The 25,528-nt window shown below is 33.4% G+C and overlaps 1 protein-coding gene across 1 annotated transcript in view; it reads right to left on the reverse strand.

Annotated features, from left to right (window-relative positions):
* Positions 1–1,029: 1,029 nt before the first annotated feature.
* Positions 1,030–25,528, reverse strand: part of MDGA2 (MAM domain containing glycosylphosphatidylinositol anchor 2) — a 926,008-nt gene continuing 901,509 nt past the window's right edge. The window contains exons 15-17 of the mRNA XM_002690859.7: positions 19,082–19,212; positions 7,859–7,964; positions 1,030–5,194 (exon numbers count right to left, since the gene is read on the reverse strand). Of these exons, the coding sequence (XP_002690905.2) occupies positions 5,106–5,194; positions 7,859–7,964; positions 19,082–19,212 (326 nt within the window). The 3' untranslated portion in view covers positions 1,030–5,105. The remainder of the gene's footprint in view (positions 5,195–7,858; positions 7,965–19,081; positions 19,213–25,528) is intronic.

Here is a 25,528-nt window from a genome sequence, read left to right on the forward strand (position 1 = left end):
ATCACTTTATTGAAAAATAAGATTACATTTAAACTCAACTTATGGAAAATTAATACAATTGAAATTAAATTCATCAGTTGTAAATGTTCTTTTAAGAAAAACTATTTCAGTTTTTACCCAGAGTTTAACCCTTGCCTTATTCAAATTTTGAATTCCAATTCCTTAATTCCAATATACTCAATGTAGATTCAGAGTAATGAAATCACCAATCATGATTTATTAAGCCTTATATTAATGTCAATAAAGAAGTCCATATACAAATATATGGAATATTAATGTCTCCCTAACCTAACTTTCACTTCTGTTTCCAAACAGACATGTACATATGATAGATTGATTCTGAACTGGCATATTTCACATTAAAATTTCAAGTTTTTAAGTCTTAGTTTTTCTATGTAATAACATACATATTTACTTATAAATATTATGGATATCAGCAGAGAACTTTTTATACCATATTTGAAAAAAAGTTCTGATCATTCTGCAGTAGCTTTTCTAAGTAGAAGTAGAAAATGCCAGAGACATTGCTTTTTAAAAATAAGCACTAAGAAAACTAATTAAGCCAGTTAGTCACAAAGGGAGCATTGTAGGAAAGGAAATAACTTGGGATTGAACCCTATGATTTTATTGTTTTCACAGAAAATGCAATAACTCCTCCTTGACATCAACTACCCAGTTGCAAGAAGAGTATACCTTCTCCCTTGTTGAGATGCAGACGAAGCAATTAGTAAGAAGTAGCCATCACCCAAGAAGAAAATGAATTCAGAACAATTTTTTTCCAGTTTAAATGTCTGTTGAGAGGCTCTGATCTTTGAAAGGCACATTAAAAAAAAAAGTTTGTTGATAAAGAACATGCATTGAATAGAATCCTTTGAAGTCATTCTATCAACTCTGATTATGTAGTCTGTCAGTATCTTTCAATTCACTAATCAAAACAAACAAAAATTGATCATGAAAAATACCACAGCCAGTTTCATACAGTCTTAAGTATGGAACTAAATTAATTGTTCTTCAAATTACACATTTTGACAGATAAGTTTATTATAAAGTCTTTAAAATAAAAATGCATGTTTGGTGAAAAGTTAGTACAGTTGTCATTCATATTTTGTCATATTTTAAAATATAAAAGTAAAGAATGGTATTTTTTTTTTTTTTTACCATTTTTTAACATGATGTAACTGACCAGCTGGTTTGCAGTTCTCATTATTGTAATTATCACAATTCATTGCCATGCCAAAGTCGATGCTGTGATGTAGGTGAAATGAAATACCATTAGTTTAGCCTATTACATGATATTGTGATGCACCATGCATTTTTCAAATCTCTGAAAGAAATTTAATGGCAGGCCAAACTTCTAACACATTAAGTGCTATGAATCACAGAAAAACAGAAAACATTTTAATCCAGGGGTACGTGGCATATTGTAATTCATGATAGAACTAAAAAATAGGTAGCAGGAAAAAAAGAAAAAGCAGGGCTAGGTTTGTATTATAATGTATGTAAAAGAAGACTCAGATTTTTAAAAAGAATAAAATTAAAATTATGTTATTTTTAAATAATATGTATTCAATAAGTAATATAAATTCTACAAATATGAAGTGGCTATTATTTCTATTGAAAAGTAATAACACTGGGCAGGATTTGAAACTTTTGGAAACTTTGGTGAATTTCAATAACTAAGATGCCATTGTTTTTAGGATGCACTCTTATTTTATATATCACTACACAGAAATGTTGCTAGTTGTAATTAAAATATGCCTGATTGCAGAGATGTTAAAATGTGGAGAAACAAGCAGCTTTGAACTGATGAAACAGAGTAATGCTTCTTATTAATTAGGATCAACTACTGGCAGTAGATTATATGATATAATCTTTCTCCCAGGAAATGAAAAGCTCCATTGCCTATGAGAGAACAACAACAAAATACTGGCATCAATTACACTTAAAATGTTATCAAAACGGAAAAGGGGGAATACACTGGAGAGTTCAACTCATATACAAAAGTATTAGGAAAAGGAAGGGAGTTGGTAAACAGATTAAGTGCTTTAAAGTTGTCATTATTATAACTCATATTAAAGAAGGGAATACCTCACAATTTACATTTCCTGTATGCCAACCTTTTAAAAATTTCTGCATTTTTATCCATTGCCTTTCAATTAAAGCAACTAAACATTTGCTCTGAGTGAAAAACATTGATTCTATGTTTGTTGGTCTATATAAGCAATCTAGAACCCATTTGAGTTATATATTTTAATTTATTATCATACCAATAAAGTTGATTGATTTGGAGTTCTGATTACTCTCTTGTTTTTGGCAATCATCTGCAATTTCTCATTTAATCAAAATTACTTTTTGGAGTACCAGCCAGTTCTCATGAACTTCTGAAGGCTTGTGTATTCTTACCGTGTGAAAGGTTATAGAAAGACTCTAGTATTTTGTGAATGTTAAGTAGTAGAACTGTATCTTTTGCTGACAGCTGTTTCTTTGTGCAGGGTGACTTAAGAGAAAAGACTTGATTCTTTTTCTGGGAAGGACATATACATATCCAAATATTCTGAATGTAGATTTTGTTTTGTTGTGATTTTTGCAAAAGCCTCACTCAAATAAAGATCAAGGAAAGAAGGCCAGGTACAATGAGTTAAGCCTCTCTTTTGATCTAGAATATTTTTATTGATATTATCAGAAATGAATATGCAGAAAATAAATTTTAAAAATTGATTCAGTAATATGGGAGAGTGGAGAGAAGTGGTTAGTTGCCACCTAAAATGGAAATCAAGCTGAAGGGAGATTTAGTAAATATTAAGCTAAGTGCCTCAAATATTGTTTACTTTAATTTCTTTGGTTTGATAAAATAGATAGGTGACTATAATTCTGAAATATTTTTCAATATGCCTGATCTGTTCAAATGTGTTTTTAAATTCATCTGTTTATTCTGCTTAATTTAAAGAACTTGAGTTAGCTCGATTCTATTACTACTGGAATATTCAGAATGGTCCCCTCTTTAACTATGAAAATACACATTAAATTCCAAGTTCATATTTGTTTCATATTTTACTTTCAAAAGTTTGATTTTTTTTAACATGTATTACATATAAGGGAGAGTGCATCAGAGATTCCCTATCAGAATTTCTTCCTGCAGACATTACAGTATATGAAGCACTGAAGATTTATCCCATGGTAACATAACCAGTAAATTGTATAACTAGTCTCATTTTGGTGATGAGTGAACATTGTTCAACAAACACACATACTGCTTTTCATACCTTACCTGGAAAGAGGCTTTATTGAACATAGCTGTAAAATTATCTTTTAAGTTGAATTACTGAATTTGCACAAACATTTCTACAGAATTTTCTTTTAAAAAAATCAAGCGTTGTCATTTTTCCACTACATTTTGTTGTGCTTTTTATATTAATATTTGCAAATGTTATAATTTAATACTTATATCCCAATTACTTGCATAATCAGTTTTTTAATCCTGGGGTGTTGAAAGAACATATAATAATAATAATAATAGTATTCTTCTTTAGACAAAGTCTTTTTAAATGAAGTTAAAAGCTGAGATAATTTAAGGAAAAAGATCTTCAAATTTTCATAACCAACAGGTTTAAGTGAAATTTACAATGCATTGGAAAACTGGCTGGTTAAAGGTATGATTTGTCCTCAGGTAGCTCAAAATCATTTTTACAGGTTTTTGTTTTTTTGTAAAAGTGTTTTTTAATCTTGGCAAAATAATAAAATAATATTTCACAATTTGCACAGAGTCTGACTAAAGGGCAGAGGCATTTTACCCTCAGTGTTTAGAATAAAGCCAGATTTTTCAGGCCCAGTTCCACTGTAGAGTTTGTATGCACTGCAATCACAGACATTTTCTTGTTCCCTCTAAAGCTAGGGCCAATTTCATTTCAAATGGAGGTTAGAGTAAAAAATCACGCTTGTGTTTTACCACCTTCTGCGCTAATTATTATCTTAACAACCTTTTGTTCTGGTTGACCCATTTAATAACCTGGAAGAAAAAAAGTGTTGCTCCCATGTCTGGTCTCAATGGAAGTTATTTTCTAATGGACAATAAGCCAAAAGGCCATGGCTGTCTAGGAGGTCAAACAACAAATATCTCGTCTGCATGGGCTTACGCAGCAGCTTCGGTCCTTTCTTCTTCAGAAGCGGCTTTGTTGTCTTGCCTGTAATTTGCACATTTAGGCTCTGTAGTTTGTTTATAAAATAGTTTTACACAAACCACTCTTAGCAGTGCAAGCTTCTGAGTTGAAAATTATTCAGGCTTGTCTCATTGAAGGCACTTGGTTTCCATGGCAATTTATAAAAGATGGTGGTTTGGTTTCTTCGTTGGAACAGATGACTTAGTTTGGGTGTTCAAGTGGCCGCAAGCAAACTCCGATAAGCCTGTGTAATGTGTAAGCCCAGGTTTACCATCCTGGATAGTAGTGCATGCAAAAAGAGACAGCATACAGTTATCTAGCTTAGCCATGGGAGGAAAACAAATAATAATAATAAAGGTGGGATAGGGACAAGGTGGGGAGGAAGAAGAATGTTTTAAATAATTCTGAGTTCGGGTTATTGTCAAGGAAGGGTAACAACCAAAGGTAAAAGGGCCTACATTTATTTAATTCTCTATGCAAAACCTTCTCAAAAGGAAAATAAATGCCAGCTCTTCACGTACCCTGTTTACAGTGAGGTTTTCGTTGGCAGGCCATTAGGTTTCCATAGTAACAAGCAAACTATTCATTTGAAACAAAACCAGCCATGACTTTGTGCTTTGACAAGGATTTCTATAGCTCTTTTTTTTTTTCCGAGTTCAACCAGATGACCAGATGATGCTGTATGTAATCTTTTTAGCCATAGAAGCACCTGAAGGTCTCTTCTCTACTCAGGTCAAGAGTTTCTTTTATTTGTAGTGCGGAATAAGTTATATTTCCATGATGTCTTTTTATCCCCAGTGCTTAAAAAATTTGTTTTTATTATTTTATTTTTGAGTCAGTAGTCAGTGGAGGAATCTTTGGTAGTTTGTTTTTTCAGTGTCCATTTACAAAGACTCTTTCTTCATGCTAGTGCCTGGTGAATCTTTTATAGCCTCTGCCAGGGTAAGGTCACCTTCGAGGACTTAAGATAGAGATGAGGACGATAACCGGAAAAAGCCATATATGTACTAAAATTCCAACAGCACCATCAACGGAATCTAAAGACAAGGAAATAAATGCCAAGAAACAAATGGAAAACGAGACTAAGTACCCCATGTAGCTACCAATACAACTTTAGTGAACCAACAAAACAATTTTAGTGCACAGAAGATATTTTTGGAAAACATTTGTTGTTTTGGTTTGGTTTGTTTTATTTATCAGATTCATTTCCAAGACAAGTGAAAAGGAAAATAACTTGAATATATGCCTAGAAATTTGATAAAAAACTATTTTCAGATTTTCGAATTGATATGATATGCTACAAAACCTGTTCAGAAGATATTTATATGAATTTGTGGCTTAGCTCAACCTCAGAGTTTTTTTTGGCCACATGAAGGCATGCACACAGAGAAAATTCTCAAAAATCTAAAAGGTCAGCTTAAAAAAAAAAAAAGTTTTCAGAGATGTTTAAGCTTAAAGACCACTGAGAGAAAATCTACTCTGTGAAAACTAGGTAGGGATTATTATGGGTAAAGGAATTAACTACTGCAAATAGTGGATTCTATATATATATGATCAGTCAATTACCTGTAAACTAGGTAAATAATATTCTCCTTAGTGTAATTTTTTAAAGTGCTATGAAGTCTGTTCTAACTAAAAATTGTTTCACCAATCAACCTTGAGATGCCTCCTGTAGCTGGTAATTTAAATTTCATATCCAGATGATACCTCTTAGAATGTGTAGTTTACCTAGGAGGACTAACAAGGACAAACCCAATAATTCATTAACCTGTCTTAAGTTACAAAATAGGTCTCACCTAGGAGTGAGCTGGGGTTACAGACAGACACACAATCTCAGCTTTTGATAGCATGGCCAGAGTGCTACATTTTCTACTGGAGAGGGGTTGGGAGCCTGAGCAATTAGGAAGAGGCCTTTGGTCTCCAAGCTGGTTTGCACTTAAAAATTAACATAAATTTAATATTCATCCAACAGTTTTCATCAAAATGAACTTTAAAAGTGATAGTTAAAGAGAAACAAATGTAATAGAATATTATCTCATAGCAAAGAAATTTTTTTGTTCAATTAGATTTATTTTCTCTGATTTACAGAGGGTAAATAAAGATACCGCCAATAAATATAGATATCTTACTTAAAATAGTTACACGTTTTTCTGAACTTAGTAGTTTAGGAGAACAAAACTGATTATGAAACTGTTCCATCATATAATAAAGTGCCTATGGGTTTTTATGGTCATTTCATTGTGGCTACATTTCTCCTTTCTCCTTTTGGGAAAGTAAATTATGTTCTCTTGCTTTCCTCATTTGGAAAGTGTATTTGATTTATAATACTTTTCAGTGATTTAATTATCAAAAATATAAGATTTCTGTATAAGATGGTAACTATCTTCAATTAATGTAATGTTACTGTCGTGGATCCATGTTGTGAAATTCAAAAGAAATCTGTTTTCCCTCTGAGAAGAATGCTTGCTTTTCTGTGTATTTGATAAACCTACTTCATTTGGATTTAGCTACTGATTTTCTAAAGCAAAATTACCCAGTCACAAGGAGAAATTTTTACTAAAATTGTTACTTGAAATGTTAAGTGTAATGACAAGAAGGTGAAAAAAAATGAGCAAAATGGCTCATTGTTATACACAATTTTAATTTTTGTCTCTTAACAATATTGAAAAATGGAGTCAATTCAGTTTTTATGGGCAATCAGTGGACAGTTGTATAAATTTGACTTTCAACATCCAGACTGATATAATTTCTCACCAAATATACTCAATTAACAAAGACTCTGATTTGCTCTAGACTTAGGATTTTCATGCTGTTTTTGTAAGTGTTAAATAATTAATAAGTTATTTGTACATATTTAGTTTAATTGATACCTCTTTAAATAACTACAAAATTAAAGATTCCAGATGGTTCTATGAAAATCCTTCAATTGGAGGAATTTTTCATAAGAATAATTTTAAATTTCTCATCTTCACATAAATAATATAATGAGGATTAAAAAAAAAAACAGCCCAATACATAAATGATACTTTTTGCATTATTTATAATTTTCTATATAAACCTCTTTTACTAAAAATGAATTTTTGGTGAAAAAAATGCAATTTGAATATATCATTATATCATAATACTCAAACCAGAATAAATAGTGAAACCAAATTACTAAACAAGATTGTGATGCACGTAGGAGATTAATCATACCAGGAAAAAAATCAGGCTACTCCATTACTTATTACATATATACTAAGACTCATCACAAGATTGAATCTATTAAAATGGTTGGCATAAGTTAGACCTATAAAATACATTCATAAACTTGGGGGAATAAAAATAGCCATGGCTATATAAATGTAGGTTGATTATTTGGATTAGCCAGATATTTTAATAATAGTTTAAAAATCCTTTGAAATTAATCATATAAACAAAAAATATTTAAAAACCTTAATTAAAAATCAAAGTGTGCTTGCCTTATATGAACCAAAATCAAAATTACTTTTATTTTAGGTCAAATAACTGAGGTCTAGTGTCTACCACTGGATTTAATAATTTGATTTTAAAATATGTTTGAAATTTTAGAGTTTCATGCATAGGAAATTTTTGAATAAACAAACTAAAAATAAATTCATTATAACAATTAGACCGTGTTAGCCTAATAGTCATTACTTTACTTTAACATCACACCAACAGATCTAAGAAGAGATACTTACTCTTAGTCGTCAGGTCTTGTTTTGCACATTCTCCTTCTGCAATTGATACATCATCAATGGCAATGTCACCTTCTATGCCAGGACCTCGAATACCTTCAAAAATGAGCTACAAATATGAATGAAACAAACCTAAATGTAGAACTTTGATTTGCAGATGAATTTTTATTGAGAAATAGAGGAGCCAAACCTAAAATTGACAATCCTGGTATTATTTATTATTGGTAGTCTTCAGAATTCTTGCTTGCAAAAAAACTTTCTCAACAAAACCAGTAATAGGATCTTCCTTGTACAGCAGTTTTCCATTTTATAAGCTCTGTGGCAATTTTAAAACTAAACCTAATTGAATAATAGAATAAAAACAGCTACAAAAAAACAAATCATATCACTTTTTGCTTTCAAGGGTAAGGACATTTTTTTCCTCTGAAATAGATTCCCTCCAATGTTCTCTAAACATATCTCATAACACTGGCTTTCTATTAAAGATACATTTTATGGATGAATCAGTTCCAGGTTCACTGTGCCAGTACTATGTTTACAGAAGCCCAGAACAAGTGTTTACACAGTGAATAAGTTAATCATATTCCCCATATGCTTTGTTTTTAAATACTTGAAGATATTTATGTCTTTAGTGGCAGATCTTCAAACTTCCAGTATCTAGAACAGTGGATGGCACTAAGTCTTAAGACATCAGTGTTGAAAGAACAGATGAATGAAATCAATCTACACTTATTACTAAATTCTGGATACAAAGTCAATAAAAGGACAATTAACAATTTTTTATTTCATTTTTATAGACATAAGACACTTTGTAAATTTTCTGTCTTATCTCACAAATTCTCCTTGCTTCCAGTATCCTTTTGGTAGAAAAAGTAACCTATGCACTTGGTGACTATATTCCCAGAAAAATTTCTATGTACCAAAATGAAATACCTAGTTTGTTCTTTCTGAAGAAAAATTAGCTTAATAAAGAGTTATGTTCAACATCAAACTAATGTGTATAATTTAATATGATCTCTAATCTTATTTCATTGCAACAAATTACAGCAAAAGTCTATTTTTATGAATACAAAATTTTTTGTTTCTGTCTTATCTTGAGGGTTTAATGTGACTCCTTAAAGGTAAATTTGTGGTGATTTTTCTGAGGACTTTCCTTTCCCTACTTAAATATGGTCCATAAGAATGAGGATAAGTTTCATGATTTTATAGGATAAAAAGATTTGAGAAGTTTTTTTTATTATATTATTATTATATTTAATTTAGAATTAAATTAGATACAGAGAGGGTTTCTTGCTTACCTATTTTGAGACAAGTATTATACGTTAATAGTGTCCAAATCCATTTCTTTGAAAAGTGTCAGACTTTATTTTTCTGGGCTCCAAAATCACTACAGATGGTGACTGCAGCCATGAAATTAAAAGACGCTTACTCCTTGGAAGGAAAGTTATGACCAACCTAGATAGCATGTTCAAAAGCAGAGACATTACTTTGCCAACAAAGGTTCGTCTAGTCAAGGCTATGGTTTTTCCTGTGGTCATGTATGGATGTGAGAGTTGGACTGTGAAGAAGGCTGAGCGCCGAAGAATTGATGATTTTGAAGTGTGGTGTTGGAGAAGACTCTTGAGAGTCCCTTGGAGTGCAAGGAGATCCAACCAGTCCATTGTGAAGGAGATCAGCCCTGGGATTTCTTTGGAAGGAATGATGCTAAAGCTGAAACTCCAGTACTTTGGCCACCTCATGGGAAGAGTTGACTCATTGGAAAAGACCCTGATGCTGGGAGGGATTGGGGGCAGGAGGAGAAGGGGATGACAGAGGATGAGATGGCTGGATGGCATCACCAACTCAATGGACATGAGTCTCAGCGAACTCCGGGAGTTGGTGATGGACAGGGAGGCCTGGCGTGCTGCGATTCATGGGGTCGCAAAGAGTCGGACACGACTGAGCGACTGATCTGATCTGATCTGATCTGTCTTATATCACTGAGGCCAAAATAAAATGTCAGACCAGAGTTAAAATATTTAGAACCAAGTTGGCAGTGTATAAATGCTCCATCCTTAGACAGAATCAGGACTTGAAGCCTTAGTTTGGCTGCCTGGGAATGATAATTTGCATTTGACTTAGGTTGGTGTTTTGGAAGATATCTGGGTAGTGGCTAAAAAATCCTCAGATGACTATTTAAATTACAAGAGAGAAGATTTAAATAAAAAATCAATGGTATAAAAATTCAAAAGCACTGAATATGGAAAAGGAGAAGTCATTTTAATGGCAGCAGAATAGTCCATGTTATTGATAAAACAAAATTTATTTAATCAGTATGTATTGTTATTATTGTTAGACAATAAAATTATTTTCAGTTATTCTGAACAAGGCTGAAATGAATATATTTCCCATAAGTACTATACACAATTATTTGGAACACATGGTTCTTCAGGATCATTTTAAATTGCCCTTATCAGCAGTCTATCTATGAGAAAGTACTGCCTTTTTCCTAAGCATGGGTTTTTAAGCAATGGGGCTTTTTTCCTTTTTTTTTTTTTTTTTAACACGTGCTGCTTACCTGGTAAAGAATCAATGTTAAGAGTAAATCAATGGTTATTCCCACCCCCTTCTTAGTTTCAGTCATGTGATGCTGAGTCTTCTCTCCTGAAGATAACAACATGAATGGAATGTTATCTTGGAGAAAGTCAGAACTCAAAATTCATGCTATTATGAGTCTGATTCCACAAAATCAAATATTTTCCACTTTCCCCCAAGACAAATACTTTACTGAATAAAAGTAGGATGTTATCATCACAATTTTTTCTTTTATGTGTGTATTTTAAAGATTGAATGAAAGAAAGTGTAGATTTCTGCCTCCCAGTCAAATTTTAATCCTGGAAGGAAGCATGAAGAAGGATGTATTACGCAAACTTTCCTTTCCACCAACCTGGCCTTATATTGACTATTAAGCAGTGAGCAGCCGGACTCTACCTGTCAGTAAAAGAATGATCCTGCCATTGCTCAAAGCATTTCATAACTTCTGTTACTGAGTTTAAAGTATTAAACACTTCTATTTTTCCTATTAATTCTCTTTTTCTTCCCCTCTTTCTGCCTCCCTGTGCAGCTTGACCAAAAACACAAGATTGAACCTAGGCTTGTGCTAAAAACAAAGCTCTCCAAGCAGCAAGGCCGTGAAGGACGCTGCCACCCTTCTTTTCTGGTCAGATTGAGAGGGAGTATTGGGGAGCCTTTTATGGTAAATGTCAGGGAGTAGACTGACTGATGTATTTCAATATGCATGCTGCTTGCCTACTGGCAATGTTGACCACAAGTGTGTAGTTGGATGAACAGCAGAAATACAAATCAGCAAAAGTTGAATTGCCATATGCCCAGAGGACTGCCTCTATCCAGAACACTCTTTTATAGAAATATTTCATGGTGATCCTAAATGAAGAGTAAAAACTGATTTGTAAACTTATTGTTTAAATTTATCTGTACAACTATAGATAATACAGTTTGTCTCCGAATAAAGTTGATTACTTTCCATATTTTTAGTTATTGTGTGGAAAAAAAATCAGAGAATTAGTAGCAGTTATTACTGGGATAATAAAAATAACTTTTGACTATCAAACTCTTGGTACAGTTATAACTGGTATTTTTAATATTTATTTGAAATCTTGTGATGATAGGGAGATCCAATCCAACAGGCTAGAGAAACACTGTAACCTTCCTGATGGTCCTGTTTGGACAAGAAGAAAGAAAAATATACTGTGCAGTGTATTGATTTGTTTCCTTTAATTTCCATAGCAGCTTTGTTATTGGGAAGATATAGATTTTCTTTTTACCTCACTGGATTCTCACAAAGAAATATTTATTACGTTATTCTCTTTATGCTCTAAACACCAACTACAATGCTATCTGAATTATTATGACACATAGATTCTAATAGACTTATAAATGGCTTTGAAGCAGAGATCTAGAGGGACACTTTCTCCTTTATATTGTTTTTGACTATGAGATAGATAACAGAGATAGGATGTATATGTACTAAATTTAAATAGTGTACCTTGGCCAAACTTTCAAGTGCTTTTAAAAATAAATCCTTGATGACAAACATCTTTTTCCTCAAATACAAAGATGAGAAACTATAATAGTTCATTATAATATGATGTATCTCAACTTGGAAGATATGATCTGTATGCAATGAAAAAAGTCTGAATTATATTCACTCAGAGAAGAAATTCTCTCTAATTTAATAGCTTAAATTATGTCATATTTTAATTAAGTACCATCATGATTCTGACTACTATTACATTGCAAGGATAAGACTACGTTCCTTTCCTCTTCAATACTTCTGACAGATTTGGCTTAATTGCCTTCAAGAAGGAATTAATGGCATCTAGATTCTCAGGGAGAGAATGTTGACGTTTAGGTCTCCTGAAAGAGGGTTCAGATTACTCAGAGCCTGTTCTTCACACAATCACACTGATCTTATTTAAAATGGTTTCCCTTAACTGAAGTGACAAATTTAAAATGGTAATATTTTCACAGTGTGTGCATGCAATTCAGCAAACTTAATATGTGAGAAATACTGCATGATCAGAAAATTAATTCCTAGTGAGTAAATGCTAGTGGGAGTTTAAAAAAATATATGTGAATTTCTGTATTAGAACTACACTACATAAAATTAAGTCATCGATTGATAGTTTTTTACATTTATTTATAATGCTTTAAAGCATAAAGATAAAGATATCAATATGTAGGAAAATACAGATGATGCTATTAGAACTAATGTTCAAATATAACTTCTCAGAAAAGTGGGAAGAGCTACGTGTAGCATTAATGAGTAAAAGCAGATGGGGAGTTAAAGATTACAACACAATTCTGATGATCTGACTTCAACATTAATGGTGCCTTCTGCAAATGTTTTCTTTCTGATGACATATATTGGTTCTGATCATTACTGCTAAGGCAAAGACTTGGAATGCAGTTTGAAAACTGACAGTGTACATCTTTGGAAAAACTTCAGGATGTGAATAAAGTTGAAAAGAGCTAGTAACATTAATAATTTTACCTTCATTTTATTACTGGTTCAGCAAATAATTAGACTATCCTTCCCCCGCTCCCTTTTTTTTTGATAGGTAACATGTGGATTTGTTCAGATACAGAGAGAAGCACACTCCACAGAGTGTGGGTCATCGCAGAAGGGGAGTATGGCCTTTTCCCTTATGTGCAAAGAGCAGGAGAACTATCCATAACTAATACGGAAGAGATTTGAAGAGAGGTAACATAATAAGCAGTACAGGACAGGGAGGTCTGGCATGCTGCAGTCCTTGGGGCTGCAAAGGGTCTGACATGACTGGGCAACAGAACAATAACTGCAACAACATAATAAACAGGTGGGTAGCCTAAATTTTGATTTTTTATTTTTAGTTTTTCTTTTTTTTTTTTATTTGAGAAACTACATAAATATTAACACTGAGTGTAACTTCTCAAGACTCTGCCAGTCCAACTTGCTGGATACATGTCAGTTGGTTGTCAAAGCTTCTAATATCAAATAATAACATGAGATTTTGACTGCTGGCAAAAACAGAAAGAACTAGATGGCACTATCAACTGCAATTAGAAAATGTTTTCAATTGCTAGTTATTTCAGGAGCCATCATCATGTCTATAACTGCCCCGGAATTTGGCTTAAAATGTCAGATATATATCTACACAAGCATGCAATGTCTACTAAGGACAACATTTTCTGGATTGTTATTATTCTTAGATAAATATAAAAGCAGAATGATGTGATGAGAGCATTATAATCTCTTTTCCAACCCCTATTTAATGTTAAGGATTTGTGTGATTTAAGATAAAGTGTCTCAAAGCCTACTTCCAAATCTTTAAATGAGAGTATAAGAATAGATCTCCAGAATTCTTTTTGCCTGTGACTAAGAAAATGTAAAGTCAGTCTCATAATGCCTCTATACTTTTCCCTCAGAAAATGTCTGAAATGCACTGTGAAAGAAGTAAAGGATTAAAAGGGGCAGTTAAATATTTTACTAGGTGTAGGATATAAAACAAAAGGGACACTGGAAGACTAACACTGTATTAATTTTACTTTTTAGAAACTTTCCCCCTAATCCTTCTGAATATAGCTAAATATATTTTCATTACAAGCACTGATCATGCTAAATCAATTCTAGAAAAAGAGCCCCAAAGAAATTTCAGTAGGAGAAAATTTCTATTTGCCTGAAAAAGTACTACACAATAATGTTATTGTCAGCTAAGCAAATATATTGGACAGACTTAGACAAAGAACTTGGCAAGTGATGGTTTTTTATTTTTATTTTTTAGAGTTTATGATCAAACTAATTTGAATGTATACAAACTCCTAACAAATAAAACATAAAATGTGTCAATGTTAACAGAGGCTCAGAATCACTTATTTTTCATTTAAAATTCCAAGAGGTAAGAGAAACCGTATCCACTTGAATTAAAGACATCCTTGGATGCCACAAACCTACGTTTGAATAATATTAAAACTACTCACAACTTAATTTATATGGCAATATATTTCATACTTTTTTTTGGGGGGGGGGGCCATGTTTTTCTGGTAGGCATCACACACCAAAGAAAGATTTTTGAGAAGCTTGATAGTTTATAAATGATTTTTGAGGAGAAAAAAAACAGTTGGAAAAGAAGTTAACAGCTACGAGAAACTTGAAAACAAAATTAAATTTTAAAAAATGGGGTCGGATGCCGCAGTTGTGTTTCCTTGAACAATCAAAATTTATGAAGCGAAGTAATCCTTAGCCAATAGACCTTGAAATGTCTTGGAGATAGAAGAACCTAAAGATCCAATATAAAAAATATTTTATTCATCTTCATTTCTCATTAGTAATTTAAATAGCTTAGAAATTCATTGATTCAAAATCTTCATTTTTTGATTGACTTCCCTCCAGGATAGAGTAACAGAAACCATATTTATCCTCCCCACTGAAACAGCCAAAGAACTTGACAAAAATATTGAAACAATGAATGGTATTGAGAACACTAGACGACATCAGGTAATGAAGAACAATGAACCCTGAGTGACAGAAGTCAAACGAGGTCTGCTCTATGACTGCCCTATACAGAATTTATAGATTATGAAGAAAGCAGAACAAAGGTAGAGCCTACTAGAAAATTTGGGTTGAAGAGAGAGACCTGAGAGTCCAAGGCAGCTAGAGTATGTAGGGTAGAAAACCAGCAAAGAAAGAACTGGAGAGAAAGAGACATCTGCAGAGGAACCTCCTGAAGTTCTCAGCAAAGTCCTGATTGGGACTCGAATGAAAGAAAAGTACATAAGGCTGGGAAAGGCCCAGAGGGATGCAGTTAAGGGAACAGTGTCCAGCTAACACACTTGGGAAAATCTCATAATTTACGGGGCATTGGATAGAGTACTCAGAAGAGAAACAATCAGGCTGCTAGCAAAGACTATTCTAATCTCACCTAACAAATCTTTAAAGCAAGAACAAAAATTACCAAAAATTTTCTGAGTATTAACAACTAAACTACATCCACAGGGCTTTCCCTGGTGGCTCAGTGTTTAAGAATCTGCCTGCCAATGCAGGGGACAAGGGTTCGATCCCTGGTCCAGGAAGATCCCACATGCTGTGGAGCCACTAAGCTCCTGGGCCACAACTACTGAGTCCGTTCGCCTGAAGCCTGTGCTCTGCAACAAGAGAAGCCACAGCAATGAGAAGCCCACACACTGCTTACTACTAGAGAATAGCCCCTGCTCTCTGCAATTAGGGAAAGCCCATGTACAGCAAAAAAAGACCCAGCAGAGCCAAAAATAAAGTAAATCTTGGAAGAAAAAAAAAAGCTACATCCACAAATAAGCTCCAATATAAATACAAAAAAAAAAAAAAATCCATCACCTATCAAGGTAAAATTTACAATGTCTGACACCCAGTCAGACTACCAGACATGTAAGAAAGCAAGAAAATAATGACTTGTAAAGATGAGAAAACATCAATCAATCAAAACCAACCAAAAACTGGCACAGATGATATCATTAGCAGACATTAGTTATTATAACTGGACTTAATATGCTCAAAACATTAACTTAAGATATGAAAAGTATTTTGTAAAAAGACTCAAGCTGAACTTAAAGAGATGGAAAGTATATTAGCTAAGATGAAAAATACTCTGAGTAGAGGTAAAAGTAGATTGCGTGCATGCTAAGTTGCAGTCCTGTGCAGGGACTGGAGCTTGCCAGGATTCTCTGTTCATGGGATTCTCTAGGCAAGAATACTGGAGTGGGTCGCCATTTCCTTCTCCAGGGGATCTTCCCAACCCAGGGACTGAACCTAGGTCTCTTATGTCTCCTGCATTGGCAGGTGGGTTCTTTTACCACTAGCACTGCTTGGGAAACCCCTGAAAGTAGATTAGATATTGCAAAAGAAATGATTAGTGGCTGTGAAGACAATTAATTATGAATAGTGAAATAATTTTAGATAAGATGGTGGTTTCCTAATTTCCTTACATTTCTTAAGTGGGAACTCTCTGTAAGGACAAGTCATCTAGACTTGACCTGCTTTCCAGTTTGAGAATCACAGTTTTCAAATTCTGTGGGCACCAAATTTTCCTGGATCTTCTTCCTTGTAACTCTAAAAACTACTACTTAGGATCAAGCTGTTCTTCCACAGTTTATTGTTAATGATTGGTTTGTGTTCTATATGGTTCCACTGTCTTAATAACTGTTCACATATGTACACTTCTCCTTGGAAATATCAATCATTCCCATAGTTTTGGGCAACACATAAAGCCTAATGACTTACACACATGTTTGTCCTCAGAGTTTCAGAAAAATATATACAATAGCCCTCTGCACATCGTTAAGAGGACATTCCACAGGCATGTTATATTAACATGTCCAGAACAGAAATAACCCTAATGATCCCGGAATTTATTCTCTTTTCCTCTCTTTGTTATTTAAGGTAATGGGTAAAATAACAGGCATTACTCAAGCTTCTCTAGTTAGAAACTTCTTGGTCATTCATGGCTACTTCCCAAATTCCCAACATAAAAATGTTCTGCTAGTTTTTATACCCAAATATATCTTGAAATTATCCTCTTTTCTTTGTACTACTTCCCTGGTTTGTCCCTTCAATATCCCTTATGTGAATTTTACAAGTGTCCTAACTGGTTTGCTGGCCCGATTTTACCTCCTTGAATCACCTTCCATACAACCACCTAAGTGATGCACCATCCCATCCCTTGAGTAAAATCTTCCATGACTCCCCAGTGCCTATACTCTTGAGGTTCCTTAATGTCATCTCACATCAGTCTTTATTTTTGTATTCCAAATTCCAGATAAACATCTCCATGTTTCTCTGACAAATCCTGTGAGATATGACCTGCATGTTTTGTTTACTCTGAACTCTGCATCGATATTAATATTAGCCCCTTTTCTGAGTTGCAATCCCTCTCTCCAGATCAGGTTTCACCCCAAGCTACAGGCTCCTCTTGCTTCTCCTCCATACTCTTCTTGTTCATTATGTGTGCTCATAGAAACTTCTGCATATTTTACTACTGACATTATTACATTATGCAATGCATGTGTTTAGATATGTATTCCCACCAATCTGAAGTAAACAATCATTATTAAATCTTTATGCCTAGCAATGTGCCTGACATACGGTACTAGCTCAATAAGTACTGAGTTGTTGTCTGTGACAATAAATGACTGTCCTGAAGGTGTGGTGGTGTTGGTTTAGTTGCTTAGTCATCTCTGACCTTGCAACCCCATGGACTGTAGCCTGCCAGGTTCCTCTGTCCCTGGGATTTCCTAGGCAAGAATATTGGAGTGGGTTGCCACCCCGATATTTCTTTTTTCATGGGATCTTCCCAACCCAGGGGTTGAATCCAAGTCTCCTGCATTGTTGCCACATTATTTACCGCTGAGCCATCAGGGAAACCTATTTTGGAAGTACTTAATAAATATTGACTAAATTGATGTCTATAGCATCAAGGAATTACTCTGAAGGAAACATTAATATAACTATTCCCTTAAATGCTTACTGTATATATATTTGATTTAATAATTTTGTGTTAATTAGGGCAGTGATATATAAAGCAAAAATATGTCTTTTTAGAAAGATTTTTTTGATGCGTATAGAGGTACGCACATTTTAATATTAAGGTTACTTCTATCAGTAATGCTTTGGAGTTCCATCTTTACAAGTTTAATTTAGTTTAATAATATGCTGCCATATATTCCATTTTTACTATTTTATTATTTTTCATAGAAAAAAATTATTAGGATCTATGATTTGAGTTGCTTTTATGTGTTTTTAGATAATCAACTAGACTTACTCCATTATTCTTTACCAGAGTGAACAACTGAATGCATTTTTATCATCTTGGTAAGTTTTAGTAATGCAATTTCTAATCAAAATCATTACAGCTTTATAGATTAGGTTACCAAAAAAGAGTATTCCACCAATTAAAAATTAGCATAATTGATGCTGTCTGAATTTCCATACCCTTACTAAATGCCATAAAATGCAATTAAGAACTCCCCAGTATGAAAAAAAAACCTCAACCTGAGTATATAAAACACATATATTATATAAAGTTATTAAAATCAGTAAGCTACATTATTTTCTTCATTAAAACAGCTTCATGATAAATTGTTTCTAGCCGTGATGACTAGTATAAACACTAAAATATTTTTTATATATTTGCAACTAGTTCTTTCTCTTAATCCTATCTAAGCCTTTCTTTTCTACATAAAAACAAATAAAAGCAATTTGTTTAAAGTTCTCTGACATTGAAAATCAAAGTAATAAATTACTAAAATGACAAAAAGACACATTTTGTTAAAGCATACAAAATTCCATCAAGTAAAATTCAGATTGAGAATTGATTATTCAGCTTCTGTTATATAAGAATCTATGTTGTTTGTCTTCAAGGAACAAAATATACACATATGATTTTATAGAAATGGATAACATTTTCTCCAGGCAAGTCATTTGAATTCAGATAGACCATTATTCAAACATATTACTTGAGAAATGTTACTTAATAAAAGAAAAGGGCATTTTCCCTTTATACACTGCTTTTAGAATAAAGGGAAACAATCATGTGATTTTTGTGATGCTTATATCAGAATTTTTACATACTATTTTTCTAATTTGCTCAAGTTCTGCCTTTAACATTATGCTCAGGTGCAACAATCTATCCATAGACGTGACTGTTCTTTTCTTACCTGAAATGAAGTAATTGGATATATATTAACATGTGCCTCATTCCATCGTTGTCCTTTGTTCCCACTTGAAGACCACAGTGGATTCTCTATGGTTGTCTGTCCTTTCAAACGTAGATAGACATTTAAAACACCTAAAAATAACAATGTAATTTTATTCTGTGTATTTATTTTGGCTTCATACTTGTTTCTCCTTAACTGAGCACTTTTAAACTTTTAAAAATGAAATTTCATCACTATTCCAGTGTCTCCTCTTCTCTTCCTCTCTCATTTCCAATCTTCCTCTTAGGACACTTGGCATACATGGCGGGTCTCCAGAGATGATCACGTGCTAATCTATAGAACCTCTGAATGTTTTCTTATATGGCAAAGAGACTTTGCAGATATGATTAAATTAAGAATTTTGAGATGGGAAGATTATTTCAAATAATCTCAGTGGGCCTTATGTTTAATCACATATATCTTTTTTTCTAAGATGGAAACTTGATACAGGAGAGAAGGTCATGTGAATGAGAAGATGCAACACTGCTGGTTTTAAAAATGAATGAAGGAGCTACAAGCTGAATGCAAGCAGCCTTTGGAAGCTAGAGATGACAAAGAGACAGATTCTCCCCTAGAGCCTTCAGAAGACAGCAACCCTGCTGACTTCTTGATTTTAGCTCCATTATACGGCACCCCACTCCAGTACTCTTGCCTGGAAAACCCCATGGATGAAGGAGCCTGGTAGGCTGCAGTCCATGGGGTCGCTAAGAGTTGGACACGACTGAGCGACTTCACTTTCAGTTTTCACTTTCACACAATGAAGAAGGAAATGGCAACCCACTCCAGTGTTCTTGCCTGGAGAATCCCAGGGACGGGGGAGCCTGGTGGGCTGCCGTCTATGGGGTCGCACAGAGTCAGACACGACTGAAGCGACTTAGCAGCAGCAGCAGCAGCATACTCATTTTAAATTTCTGTTCTGTAGAACTTTAAGATAACACATGTGGTTGTTTTAAGTCATGAAGTGTGTGGTAATTTTTGTACAGTGGCAACAGAAAACTAATACAGCATATAATCATGTACTGTCTATAATGGTCAAAGTTTATCGAATTTTTTATCATCAATTAACATCAATCTTAGTTCATTTTTAGTTTACTTTTCATCCAAATCTCTTTTTCCCTAAAAGAATTGTCTTAAGAGAAAATGAAAACAAGTTTTGTCTTATGATTTGATGTATCTCAACAGTCTCATGTCTTGCACATAGTACTAACAGTAATGATGATAATAATAATACAATATGTTGAACACTTCAGGTAAGAATGAATCCTCTCAACAATTCTGTGAAGTACTTAATACTGTATCCTCATGTTATAGATAAGAAAACTTAGAGTGATTCAGTAATTTGCCTTATATCATACAGTAAGAAAATAGCAGAGGCAGAATTTGAACCCATTGAGTTTTAAAATCTGGTATTTTAATGCTAGGCAATCAGTATTTTAATAGATGCAATTTAAAAAGTCAGCTTTATTGAGGTATAATTTACATGCAATAAAATTCATTTTAAATGCACAAGTCAATAATATTTGATCAATATATATTATAGTAAGCATCAATTCAGCCAAGATAGAGGACATGGCAAGCCTCAGCATCCCTCACTATTTCCTGGAGTTTTCCCAAGTTCATGTCCATTGAGTCGGTGGTGCTATCCAGACATCTCATTCTCTGTCATCCCCTTCTTCTCCTGCCTTCAATCTTTCCCAGCATCAAGGTCTTTTCCAATGAGTCGGCTCTTCACAGGAGATGGCCAAAGTACTGGAGCTTAAGCTTCAGCATCAGTCCTTCTAATGAATATTTAGAGCTGATTTCCTTTAGGATTGACTGGTTTGATCTCTTGCAGTCCAAGGGAATCTCAGGAGTCTTCTCATTGAAAGAATTGAAAGCATCAGTTCTTCGTTGTTCAGCCTTCTTTAAGGTCCAATTACCACATCCATACATGACTAATGGAAAAACCATGGCTTTGACTATACAGACCTTTGCTGGCAAAGTGATGTCCCTACTTTTTAATACACTGTCTAGTTTTGTCATAGCTTTTCTTCCAAGAAGAAAGTGTCTTTTACTTTCATGGCTGCAGTCACCATCTGTAGTGATTCTGGAGCCTAAGAAAATAAAGTCTGTCACTGTTTCCATTTTTCCCCCATCTATTTACCATGAAGTGATGGAACCTGATGCCATGATCTTAGTTTTTTGAATATTGAGTTTTAGGTCAGCTTTTCACTCTCTTCTTTCACCTTCATCAAGAGTCTCTTTACTCCTCTTCACTTTCTGCCATTAGGGTGATGTCATCTGCATATCTGAGGTGACTGGTATTTCTCTTGGCAATCTTGATTCCAGGTTGCACTTCATCCAGCCTGGCTTTTTCATGATATCCTCTGCATAGAAGTTAAACAAGCAGGGTGACATACACAGCCTTTAAGTACTCCTTTGCCAATTTGGAACCAGTCTGTTGTTCTGTGTCCAGTTCTAACACTTGCTTCTTGGCCTGCATACAAGTTTCTGAGGAGGCAGGTAAGGTGGTCTGGTATTCCCATCTCTAAGAATTTTCCAGTTTTTTGTGATCCATACAGTCAAAGGCTTTAACATAGTCAATGAAGCAGAAGTAGATGTTTTTCTAGAATTCCCTTGCTTTTTCAGTGATCCAATGGATGTTGGCAATTAGATCTCTGGTTCCTCTGCCTTTTCTAAATCCAGCTTGTATATCTGGAAGTTCTCAGTTCACATACTGTTGAAGGCTACCTTGAAGGATTTTCAGCACCACCTTGCTAGTGTGTGAGATAAGCACAGCTTATGTACAATTATATGTTATATAGTAATTTATCCTTCAGATTTTTAGATCAATTTTGCCTAATTATTTATTCATAAGACCACCTGTATTCGTATTATACACAAATGAATAAATACAAACACCTAATTTTTAAACAATAAAAAAATTGCATTCTTTATATCATAACTTTCACTTTCTAACTGGATGAGCTTGACGTGGTCTCTTAATCTCTCTGCCTTAATTTCCTCATCTAGTAAATGATGATGATGAGCGTAACTAGCATAAGTTTTCTGTGGAAACTGAAATTAGTTAATAGTATATAAACCATAAATTGTCTCAAACATTATCTTCAGTATATTTTATCTATTGAGATATCAAATACTACCTCTTTATTTCTCTCTCAATGCAATAGATTATATCAGTATACATTTCTTAATGTTGAATTATGAGTATACTACAGGAATAACTTGGTAATAGACTACTATTTTCTTATTAGGTTTGATTCGATTTGCTAGTATTGTCTTTAGAAGTAATGCATCTATATTTATATATAATATTATCCACTTTTCTTTCTTGTTTTATCTTTCCATGTTGCATGTTCACTTTTTGCTTCAGACTCTATCATCTATCTTTTTCCATCAGTGTAACAAATAATCTCAGGCTTGTCCTTCATAGTACAGTACTGATTCATTTTCCACAATTTGGATTCTATCCTTCTGCTCCTAATATCGTCTTGATCCAGCTGTATTATTTCTGATGTTGCAGTCTTTTCTGATCTTATCAAATTCCCCTTTATTTTGGTCCTGTATCTAATTCCTTCTTTTCTAATTCCATTCTAAACAGTGAATGATTCCACTGTTGTATCATTCTTATCTTTTTTTTGTTTGTTTCATAAAGTTCATTTTACACTTTCTTGAAAATATAAATTGTAATTCTTCTTTGACAATTTGTGCTTATTTTACTGTGTACATGTTAGCCTCTTTTCATACTGTGGGATCAAGCCTGATTTTCTCTCTCTTTCTCTCTTTTTTCTCTTCTTCCTCTTTATTCTTCTTAAATAGTTCTAAGTAATCCTGTGGCATTTTCCCTAAAACCACTAACGGGGCTTCTTTTATATGCACAACATGGGTGTGGATTGTTAGCTCCTCCTCTAAAATTTAAAGCTATAGGCCAGCTGCATGTGAGGTTTCACTACTATATAATGATTCAACAATCGAGAATAAATGGAAAAACATTTGTATCTTTGAGCCTTTTAAGAGTTGAACTTTCTGGGGTTTTTCCCCTATACTCGGTGAGCTATTGTAACAGGGAGTAGCTTTCTAAATTCATCTTCACTAGACACTCAGTGAGGCTCAGTTTTTCTTGCTGGCTGGTGGTGGTCCCTGTGTATCAGATATGCAATCTTATACCAGAAGGAAAAGTCACCACAGCACATATTTCTGTGTGGTGTAATTGCATTCTCTTTTTAAACATGAATCCACAATGGGAAGCGCTCCCAAGGAAATCACGCCCAGATAAAAATAAACTGTGTTAAACATTAAAGTGATAATAATTTTTTGAACCTGTTGTCATTGGATGAACAAAGGGTTATGTAACAAATACCTTTTGAAAATTATGTAGTGAAATAGTCTGTGTGGGGATTAAATAGGAAAGGACTGCTTGTCAATTCCATGGCCTGCCTCTAGCTATAACAGTGATAACTGTGCTGAACTAAGATCATTTCTACTGATTTCTACTTAAACTGCATTGCTTTTCCAGAAAGGAAAGTATCAGTTATCTTACGTTAATTTTTTTTTTGTATTTCTTAAATGTATCACCTTAGCTTTTTAACCCGGTAGAGGTCTTTCAATAGCTTGCATGTAAAAAAATGAAAGGTGCTCCCTCTAAGCTACCAATTCAGTTCAAGTTATTCCATACATTAAAAAATTACCACTGGATGCTTTAGTAAATGAAGTACTAATGTAAATAGATGGCAGTGAGTGAAATAACATTTTATACAAAGTCTTATTTCTCTTGGTAGCATGGCTTGCTATTTTCATTGCAGTGAGAGGAATCAATCCTAACACCAAATCAATACACAGAAATATCTCTTAAATGTTAATAAAATGATGATATCCTTTTTAGATCTATTCATTTTAATTAGGCTAACCAAGCACTGTTTACTCTATGTCTTTTATAATTTACTTACATAAATACATACTTTTGAAATAATATACATATTAATAGATATGACTTTCCACTACTATATCAATACTAATAATTATTATATCAATAGTGAATATATTTTATCTCAGAGAATATGCTTTACCTGTGATCATGTTTACTTTTTTATTAACATTTTATTTTTACCTATGTAATATAAACTCAAACTTGGATTATTTCTATTTCTATTTATTAAATATGTACTATGTGAAAAGACTTTTCTTAGGTCTAAAGAGGCCAGGTCTGAATTATCCTAGATTTTGAATTAATTTTTGAATAGATTTTATGGCTAGATTTTATTTAAAAGGAAGTATTACTTGTGTTTTAACAAAAAGACACTAGAAATATAATTGATTTAAATAAGTTCTTACAAATATATTATAATGTAAATGTCTATTCCATTATCCAAATCAATAAAAACAAATTATTGATTCACTAGTCTATTTTAGAGCTGATGACAAAAATACTATTAATAGACAAATGATAAAAGGGAATTCAGTACCAGAAGTTACTTAAATTTATGTCCAGATCATCTTGGTCAACAAAATGAGGACTTGAGAAACAGAATAAAGCTATTCAAGAGAAATTCGATTCAGCAAAGCTGATTCAGCCCATTATTATAGTATTATAGTAAGAAAATTCCAAAGTGAATATAATGGATTGTGTTAACACCCTTTAAAAGTAACTTTAAATCCTCAGAGGCAGTGTGTTTATGCTTTGGTAAGCACCAGATATCAATAGGTGTGAATTTAATCATCCCGAAGGATTTTCAAACATTATGTAGTGCATGAAACAAGTTTGAAGTTGGTAAGCAAAACTTAACTGTATTTTTCTTCTGGGTTTCCTATTTCTTATCTTTTGGTCACTAGTCTTTAAGAGTCAGGGGCCAGAGTTAGGACACATTTGTTTATCTCATGCTTGGGGATTACAGTCAGAAAGACTAAATGACCTAAATGCTGTATTATCTCATGAGCTGTGACCTGAGTTTTGGAGTTATTCCTGGTGCTATTCAATAACACAATTCTTATTTTAGTACTATTTCATATAAACTGCAGTATAAAATATAATTTGCTTAAATATTATTTATAATTACTATTACCAAGTTCTCTTCCTTCATTAAGTCCTAAACATAAACTTGCTTCTAATTATTTTACTATAAGTATTTTTATATATTTTAGATAAATAATTTAAATATATGTCCTAAAATGGGCATACTCTTTTAGAATAGATATTTGAAATTACCAAATTCATATAATCTCTAGCTTGCTTTACTCCAAAGCCTAGGGAATCACTTGCATATAAATTATGTTTTCATTCTAATCAGTAATGCAGACTCATTAATTTGAGCTTCAAGATGTGCTGAAATCATCTAGCTCCAGGCAACAGCTGTGTCTATTGATAGGTAATTGGTAACATCATTTGTATTATACACACAGACAAAATGGGAA

Source organism: Bos taurus, chromosome 10 (assembly GCF_002263795.3).
Source record: "Bos taurus isolate L1 Dominette 01449 registration number 42190680 breed Hereford chromosome 10, ARS-UCD2.0, whole genome shotgun sequence".
NCBI classification, from domain to species: domain Eukaryota; kingdom Metazoa; phylum Chordata; class Mammalia; order Artiodactyla; family Bovidae; genus Bos; species Bos taurus.